Below are 8,180 nucleotides of genomic sequence, written 5' to 3' on the forward strand. Positions count from 1 at the left end.
GTGCGGGGGAGCGGAGGCGGGGGGGGGGGCGTGGCGGCCCCGGGCCGTTCCCCCGCCCCATGGAGGGGCGAGGCCACTCGTGTGTCCCCCCCCCCAGCCCACTCGGACGCCTGGGTCCCTCGTGGGGTGGGTGGGGGGATGCTTGGGTCCGCCGTGTGCTGAGGGGGACCCCAAAAATGGGGTCGGGGGGGGGGCAGGAGCCCCCGTGGGGGGCGGTGTCCTGGTGCCGCCCCCCCCCACACCCTGTGCCCCATTACCACGGGGTGTCCCACGGAGAAGTGGCTCGGTGGTTTTTTGTCACGAGCCGTGGGACAGCGGTGACAGGAAGGGACATGTCAAGGCGGGGGGGGGGGTGTCCCCAGCCACCCTCTTCCTCCCCCCCCCCCCCAACCAAAAAAAAAGGGGGAGACCCACCCAGGAAAATGCTGGAGCTGGGGGGATCCCAGCGGTGTCATGGGGTCCCACCAGTGCCGGTGGTTTCCTGCCCACAGAAGCCGAAGCGCTGGGGATCAGGATGCAGGATTGGGTCCTGGATCCCAACCGGAGCACGGTGCCGGATCCCTCATCCCGGTTTTGGGAAGGGTTTTTGGGGGGGGGGGGGTGGGGGTGTGTTTTGTTCCCCCCCTGCCGCCTCCCCAACGGTCCGGCAAAGGGATTTTCACGCCTGGAAACGCTTCCAGGACTTTCCATGGCTCGGCTGGAGGCCAGCGAGGAACCGGCGAGGGGGTGGAAGGATCCGGCAAAGCTGGGGGGTAGGGGGGGAGGGTTTGGGAAGGGGAGCCTCCCCCCTTCCCAGCAGCCCCCCAAATATTGAGCAATTTGTGCCCCTGAGCAGCCCCCGAGTGCTGGGAGAGGGCTGGGGGGTCCCAGCGGTGCCCCCGGCATGGCGGTGCCGCCGGCGAGGGGCCGGGGAAGGGATTTAATTAGAAACAGGCGGCGGGAGCCAGGGGGGAAGGGGATGGGCGGGCAGTGGGCCCCCCCCCATAGCCCTCCCGCCCCCGGACCCCCGGGACGGGCTGCGCACGGCTCAGCCGCCGTGACTTGGCCGGCAAAGCCCACCCGCCTCCGGGCCGGGGCCGGATCCTGGCTTGCCAAAAAGGGATGAGAGGAGAAACATTCCCAGATGGTTTGGGGGGGCCACCCATTCCCCAATCCTGCACCCCCCCTTCTTCCCCATCCCGGCCCCTCCATCCCAGCTCTGCACCACGGGCCAAGCGCCGAGTTCACCGCTGGTTCACCGCTGCAGCCGAGGATTTGTGTGGGATAAATAAAATGGGACCCCCAAATCCCGGCGGGAACACCCCCAGCACGGCCCCCCCCAAGCCGGAGCATGGCAGGGGGCTGCCGGGTGACCCTGCTCTCACCGCCGGCTCCAGCGCTGGCGTGGTTACGCCCTGACAGGCGTCGAGGCGGCCACCCCGCCCGGCTTCCCCCGCACCGCCCTGGTGCCATGTGGCCCGGGGGAATGCTGCGATGCAACTGGTGTGTGCCGGGAAGGGGCACCGGGAAGGGGCAGCGGTACCGGCAAGCAGCACCGGTGCCAGGAAGGGGCACTGGGAAGTGGCACCAGGAAGGGGCAGTGGTGCTGGGAAGGGGCACCGGGAAGAGGCACTGGCAAGTGGCACTGGGAAGAGGCACTGGCAAGTGGCACTGGGAAGTGGCACCGGGAAGTGGCACCAGGAAGGGAAGGGGCAGTGGTGCCAGGAAGGGGCACCAGGAAGAGGCAGCGATGCCAGCAAGTGGCACTGGCAAGAGGCACCGGGAAGCAGCACCAGTAAGTGGCCCAGCAAGTGGCACTGTGAAGGGGTTCTGGCAAGCGGCACCAGAAAGCGGCACCAGAAAGCGGCACCAGGAAGGGGCACAGGTACTGGCAAGTGGCACCAGCAAGGGGCACTGGGAAGCGGCAGTGGTGCCAGGAAGGGGCACCAGGAAGAGGCAGTGGTGCTGGCAAAGCAAGGGGCACTGGGAAGCAGCACCAGGAAGGGGCAGTGGTGCCAGGAAGGGGCACCAGGAAGAGGCAGTGGTGCCAGCAAGCGGCACCAGCAAGGGGCACTGGGAAGCAGTACCGGTCCTGGGAAGGGCACCAGGAAATGGCACTGGCAAGTGGTGCCAGCAAGTGGCACCGTGAAGGGACACTGGCAAGAGGCACCGGGAAGCGGCACCAGGAAGGGGCAGTGGTGCCAGGAAGGGGCACTGGCAAGGGGCACTGGGAAGCGGCACCAGGAAGGGGCACAGGTACTGGTAAGTGGCACCAGCAAGGGGCACTGGGAAGCGGCACTGGTGCCAGGAAGGGGCACTGGGAAGTGGCACTGGCAAGCAGCACTGGCAAGTGGCACCAGGAAGCGGCACCGGGAAGCGGCACTGGGAAGTGGCCCTGGGAAGCGGCCCAGCAAGTGGCACTGTGAAGGGGCTCTGGCCAGCAGCACCAGGAAGCAGCACCAGTTCCAGAAGGGGCACCAGGAAATGGCACTGGGAAGTGGCACTGGGAAGTGGCACCAGCAAGTGGCACCAGGAAGCGGCACCGGGAAGGGGCAGCGGTGCTGGGAAGTGGCACCGGGAAGTGGCACCGGTGCCGGCACTCACCGCCGCTCTCTGGGGAGGGGTGGGTGGGTGCTGCCAGCCCCAACCTGGTCATATCCCCAGAGAACAGCGCAGTGAGTGCGGCAGCACCGGCACGGCTCTGGTGCAAGGCCCTGCCCGGGGACAGCGAGGGTTCGGGGCTGGAGGCCAACACCGGCCCCGGCAGGGGGGCCCCCGACACCCCAACACCAGCTCAGCCGCGGCCTGGCCCTGAGCCGCGCTCCACCATGGCTGGGCACCCCACGGGGCTCTGCCCGGCGGGACGTCCCCAGCATGGCGGCGCCGGGCTGGGCCACGTGCTGCGGGCGAGGTGACGGGGTGGGGGTGACAGGGTGGGGGGTGATTGAGGGGTGACAGGGTGGGGAGTACTGGGGGGGTGACAAGGTGGGGGTGATAGGGTGGGTGGGGGGTGATGGGGGTGACGGGGTGGGGGTGATGGGGTGGGGGGTGATTGGGGGGTGATGGGGTGGGGGGTGACCGGGTGGGGAGCACTGTGGGGGTGAGAGGGTGGGGTGTGATTGAGGGGTGACCGGGTGGGGGTGGCGGGGTGGGGGGTGATGGGTGATTCGGGGGGTGATGGGGTGGGGAGTACTGGGGGGGTGACAAGCTGGGGGTGAGAGGGTGGGGGGTGATGGGGGGGTGACTGGGCAGGGGGTGATGGGGTGGGGAGCACTGGGGGGGGTGACAGGGTGGGTGGGGGGGTGACAGGACGGGGAGTGCCGGGGTGGGGAGCACTGGGGGGGTGGGGGGGAGGTGTGAGAGGGTGGGGGTGTGTTTGAGGAGTGACCGGGTGGGGGTGTGGACAGGGTGGGGGGTGATGGGGTGGGGGTGACGGGGTGGGGAGCACTGGGGGGAGTGACGGGGTGGGGGTGACGGTGGGGAATAACGGGGTGAGGGGCGATGGGGCGGGGGGCACTGGGCGGGCTGTACCGGGGGGATAACGGGGTGGGGGGCAGCGGGGAAGGCCCGGGCCCACCCACTCCCCTGCCGCTCTCCTCTTCCTCCTCCCCTTCCCCTCCTCTTCCTCTTTCCCTTCCCCTCCTCTTCCTCCTCCCCTTCCCCTCCTCTTCCTCCTCCCCTTCCCCTCCTCCTCCTCTCCCCGCTCGCCTCCGCTTCCGCCGGAAGTGGCGCCGCGCTCCTTGAGGACGTCATCGCAGCGCGCCGGCCGGGCCGCGCGCTCCCGCCATGATCTGTGCGGGGGGGCCCCGCGTTGCCGCCGCTGCCGCCGTCGTCAGGGCCTGGGCCTGGGCCTGGGGCCGGGCCGGGGCCGCGGGGGTGAGGGCCGGGGCCGGGCGGGACCGGGACCGGGCCGGGGCCGCGTAGGGTGCGGGCGGAGGTCGGAGGCCGCCGCCCCCCCCCCGCCTCACGGTCGCCCTCCCGCAGGTCTCGACCGCCCCCGCCGGGCCCCCCGCGGCCCCCGAGCCCCGCAGGGGTGAGTCCGTGGGGACATCGCGGGGTCTGGGTGCGGGCAGCGGGGACGTCGGGCCGGGGGTGGCCGGGGTGGGGGCAGCGTGGGATGGGGTGAGGTGTGGGGCTGGGGACACCCTGGGGACATCCAGGTTGGGGTGTTGTGGGGCTGCGGCCATTCGGGGACATGAGGGACAGGGATGACGCGGGTCAGGACAGCGGGGACGGGTTTCTGTGGGGTCAGGGCAGTGGGGACACCCCAGGGACAGTGGGGCCAGGGTGTGTGTGGGGCTGGGGACACCCTAGGGACATCAGGGTTGGGGTGTCGTGGGGCTGCGGCCATTTGGGGACATGAGGGACAGGGATGACACGGGTCAGGGCAGCGGGGACGGGTTTCTGTGGGGTCAGGGCAGTGCAGACATCCTGGGGCCAGGGCGCCCATGGGGTCGGAGACAGTGGGGACAGCAGGGCCAGGGTGCCCGTGGGGTCGGGGACGGTGGGGACAGCAGGGCCAGGGTGCCCGTGGGGTTGGGGACGGTGGGGACATTGTGTTTGTGGGGTTGGGGACACCCTGGGGACAGCGGGGCCAGGGTGCCTGTGGGGTTGGGGACATCTCAGTGACAGCGGGGGTGGAGATGAGCAAGGTCATGTCAATGGGGACAGAATTCTGCGAGGTCAGAGCTGTGGGGACGCCAGGGGTGGGTGGCCATGGGGCTGGGACCACCCTGGGGACATCAGGGACCAGGGTGGCCATGGGGTCGGAGCTGCAGGGCCACCCTGGGCATGCGGGGACAACCTGGGGACAGATGTCCCTGGGCTCGGGGTATCCGGGGTCGCCACTTTGTCCCTGGCTGGAGATTCCCCGTGCTTTGTGTGGAGCCGCCACGGTCCCCGCTGCTCTTGTGTGTGTGTGTCCCCCAGAGAAGCTGCTGCTGTCACCGCTGCCGCTGTCCCCCATCCTGCGGGCCTGCAGCGTCCCCGTCCCCCCACACCGCTCCCCCGTGCAGGCCTGGGTGGAGTCGCTGCGGCACCACGATGACGAGCGCCGTGGCCTGACCGACCTCCACCCTGACGTCTTCGCCGTCAGGCCCAGGTTGGGGCTGCAGGGGCACGGGGGGAACCCTCGGGGACGTGCTGGTGGGGTGGGGGACACTGCCACCCCCCACCCCTGTGCATGGGACCCCCGCAACGCAGCTCACCAGCACCCGTAGCCCCTGTGGGTGGGGGGCGTGAGTGGCCAGGGGGCCACTGCTGGGGGGGAGGGGGGCCAGGGTGAGCCCCGGGGGGGTCCCTAAAAATGGGCTACTCTGGGCGAGGCGGCCTCGAGCCCCACAGGGGACCCCCAGTATGGGGGGGCACTGGCTGAGCCCCATGCGGACCCCAAACTGGGGGCTGGCTGAGCCCCATGCGGACCCCAAACTGGGGAGCTGGCTGAGCCCCATGGCACAGGATCCCCAAATAGGGGATCCTGGGGGGGCTGGCTGAGCCCCATGGGGGGGATCCTCAAATAGGTGCTCCTGGGGGGCTGGTTGAGCCCTATGGGGGGGATCCCCAAATAGGGGCTCCTGGGGGGGGTTGGATGAGCCCCATGGGGGGGATCCCCAAATAGGGGCTCCTGGGGGGGCTGGCTGAACCCCATGGTCCCCGAGTGGGGGTCCCCTTGCTGAATGCCCCCCCCATCTCCCCACAGGCTTGACATCCTGCACATGGTGGCGATGTGGCAGAAGAATTTCAAGAGGATCGTGAGTACGGGGAGAGGTTTTGGGGGCGGGGCAGGGAGGGGGTTTGGGGGGGGGCAGAGGGGGATTTAGGGGGGCAGAAGGAGTGCTGGGGGGACAAGGGGGAGGCTTTTGGGGAGAGGGGGCTTGAGGAGGGGAAGGGGAGGCCTGGGGGGGTCTGGAGAAGGAGGTTTTGGGGAGGAGAAGGTGGTCTGGGGAGGGGAAGGGGTGGTCTAGGGGGGAGAAAGGAGGTTGGAGGGGGGTGAGGGGGGGCCTGGGGAGGGGAAGGGGAGGTCTGGGGATGGAGGTTTTCGGGAGGGAAAAGGTCTGAGGCTGGGAAGGGGAGGTCGGGGGGGGGACGACAAGGGAGAAGGGAAAGGGAGGTTTGGGGGGCAGAGGGGGGTCTGGGGAGGGGAAGGGCAAGTCTAGGGGGTAGAGGGGGGTCTGAGGAGGAAAGAGGAGGTTGAGGAGGATCTGGGGAAGGGAAGGGAGGGTCTGGGGGGCAGAGGGGTGTGGGGGTGGGGGCACGGGAGGGTCTTGGGGGGCAGAAGGAGGACGGGGGGGTCACAGGGCAGCAGCCTGGGCCCTTGCCGCAGAGGAGGTGGCTGAGACGGGGACTGCTGCGTCCCCTCCTTGGGAGGGCCTGGAGAAGGAGGTTTTGGGGAGGAGAAGGTGGTCTGGGGAAGGGAAGGGGACACAAGAGGCTCACCCCCAACTGTCCCCATGTGTGTCGTGTCCCCCCCTCCGCCCCTGCAGAGCTACGCCAAGGTGAAGACGCGGGCGGAGGTGCGAGGGGGTGGCAGGAAGCCGTGGCGGCAAAAAGGGTCAGGCCGGGCCCGGCACGGCAGCATCCGCTCGCCCCTGTGGCGCGGGGGTGAGTGGCTGTGGGTCAGGAGAGGACCCCCAAATAGGATTGGGGGGCTGCGACTGGGTTCGGGGGGGTGACTGAGCCGGGCCCCCTCGCAGGGGGCGTTTGCCCATGGGCCGCGGGGTCCCACCAGCTACTACTACATGCTGCCCATGAAGGTGCGGGTGCTGGGGCTGAAGGTGGCACTGACGGTGAAGCTGATGCAGGTACGAGGTCCTTGGCGTTTCGGGGGGGTTCCCGGCGGGGCTGGGGACGCGGTGACCCCCCCCTTCATTGGCGATGTCCCCCCCCACCTCGCAGGATGATCTCCACATCATCGACAGCCTGGAGATACCCACAGCGGACCCCCAATATCTGCTGGACCTGGCGCGGTACCGGCGCTGGGGCCGCTCCGTCCTCATCGTCAATGTGTGAGTGCGGGCAGCACGGGGAGCCCCAGGGATGGGCAGCGCTGCCTGCACGCTGCCGGGGGGGCTTTGGGGGTGTTCCCCACCCCAATTTCCCCCATTTCTTTCCAGCAATGAGATGCCAGAGAACATCGGAACCGCGGCAGCCGGCCTGAAAACAATCAACTTGATCCCGGCGTTAGGTGAGAGCTCCGTGGCGATCATGGCTGCTGGCCCTAGGGACCCCTAAACCTGGCAGGGATCCCCCAAAACCTGGTGGGGACCCCCCCAAGCCCCCCTGCCTTGTGCCTCCACAGGTCTCAACGTGCACAGCATGCTGAAGCACGAGACACTGGTGCTCACGCTGGACACCGTCACCTTCTTGGAAAAGAAGCTGTTGTGGCATGACACCCGTTACTCGGCACTCTATCCCTTCTCCATGCCCTACAGCGACTTCCCCTAGCCCCCCCCCGGGCAGGATCCGGCCCCCCCCGGGCAGGATCCGGCCCCTGTCCCTTCGGACATGGTTTTTGGGGGAATGCCGCACGCTGCCGCGGCCATTAAACCGCGTTTTCTCTTGGCTGTTGCTTTTCTTTGTGCTCGGGGCGGGGGCAAGTTGCTCCCACATCCCTTTGCAGCCCCCCCCATATTTGCAGTCCCTTTGCAGCCCCCCCACCTCATTCTCGCAGGGCCGTGGGGTGCCGTGTGGGTTGGGTGTTTGTGGGCAACTGGAATTTTTGGGGCTGCCGTGGCAGAGCGCTTCGTGCCACCCCCTCTCCGCCCTGTGCCGGCCTCCAGCCTTTTGCCACAGCTGCCGAGTGTTCAGTGGGAGCTTTTCTCACCGCGCCTTGACCGGGGACGGTGGTCAGGGTTTCTCGGTGTCACTGGTAAGACAGGAGAAGGCTGGGTCTGGCTGTTTGTCCATCCCCGCCCCGCCCTTGGCGTTCAGGGCTCTGGCACGGGAAGGAGGGGGCCAGTTGCAGAGGAAAGGGAGGAAATGTGGTAAGAGCCGATGCTTCCCTCGCTGCCTGCCGCCAGCGCCGCGCTCGCTGGTGCCAGATGATGGATTCTTGCTGGAGCTGGGGCATGATGGCCTTGCTCTGCCTCCTCGTGCCAAAGGGTGAGTTGGGGCCCTGGGGGGGGGACATGTTCCACCCCCACCCCGGGACTCCGGAATCCTGTTCGGCCCCGGTGTGTGGGGGTCCCTGCCGGTGAGGCGGT

General features: G+C 68.8%; 1 protein-coding gene across 1 annotated transcript; it reads left to right on the top strand.

Annotated features, from left to right (window-relative positions):
* Positions 1 to 3,765: 3,765 nt before the first annotated feature.
* MRPL4 (mitochondrial ribosomal protein L4) lies at positions 3,766 to 7,539 on the top strand. Its single transcript, XM_075725213.1, has 9 exons — positions 3,766 to 3,855; positions 3,964 to 4,012; positions 4,909 to 5,080; positions 5,678 to 5,729; positions 6,462 to 6,593; positions 6,672 to 6,779; positions 6,874 to 6,983; positions 7,092 to 7,162; positions 7,277 to 7,539. Exons 1-9 carry the CDS (start codon positions 3,766 to 3,768, stop codon positions 7,420 to 7,422), a joined length of 930 nt encoding a protein of 309 aa, XP_075581328.1. The 3' UTR covers positions 7,423 to 7,539.
* The last annotated feature ends 641 nt before the right edge of the window (positions 7,540 to 8,180 follow it).

The sequence above is a fragment of the Pelecanus crispus genome, chromosome 27, assembly GCF_030463565.1.
Source record: "Pelecanus crispus isolate bPelCri1 chromosome 27, bPelCri1.pri, whole genome shotgun sequence".
Taxonomy (NCBI): domain Eukaryota; kingdom Metazoa; phylum Chordata; class Aves; order Pelecaniformes; family Pelecanidae; genus Pelecanus; species Pelecanus crispus.

Bases quoted from the DNA above. Each gene is read 5' to 3' on its own strand.
- MRPL4 (XM_075725213.1), top strand. From the start codon at position 3,766: ATGATCTGTGCGGGGGGGCCCCGCGTTGCCGCCGCTGCCGCCGTCGTC. The intron at 3,856-3,963 runs GTGAGGGCCGGG...GCCCTCCCGCAG, and splicing joins GCCGGGCCGGGGCCGCGGGG to GTCTCGACCGCCCCCGCCGG. The intron at 7,163-7,276 runs GTGAGAGCTCCG...GTGCCTCCACAG, and splicing joins CAACTTGATCCCGGCGTTAG to GTCTCAACGTGCACAGCATG.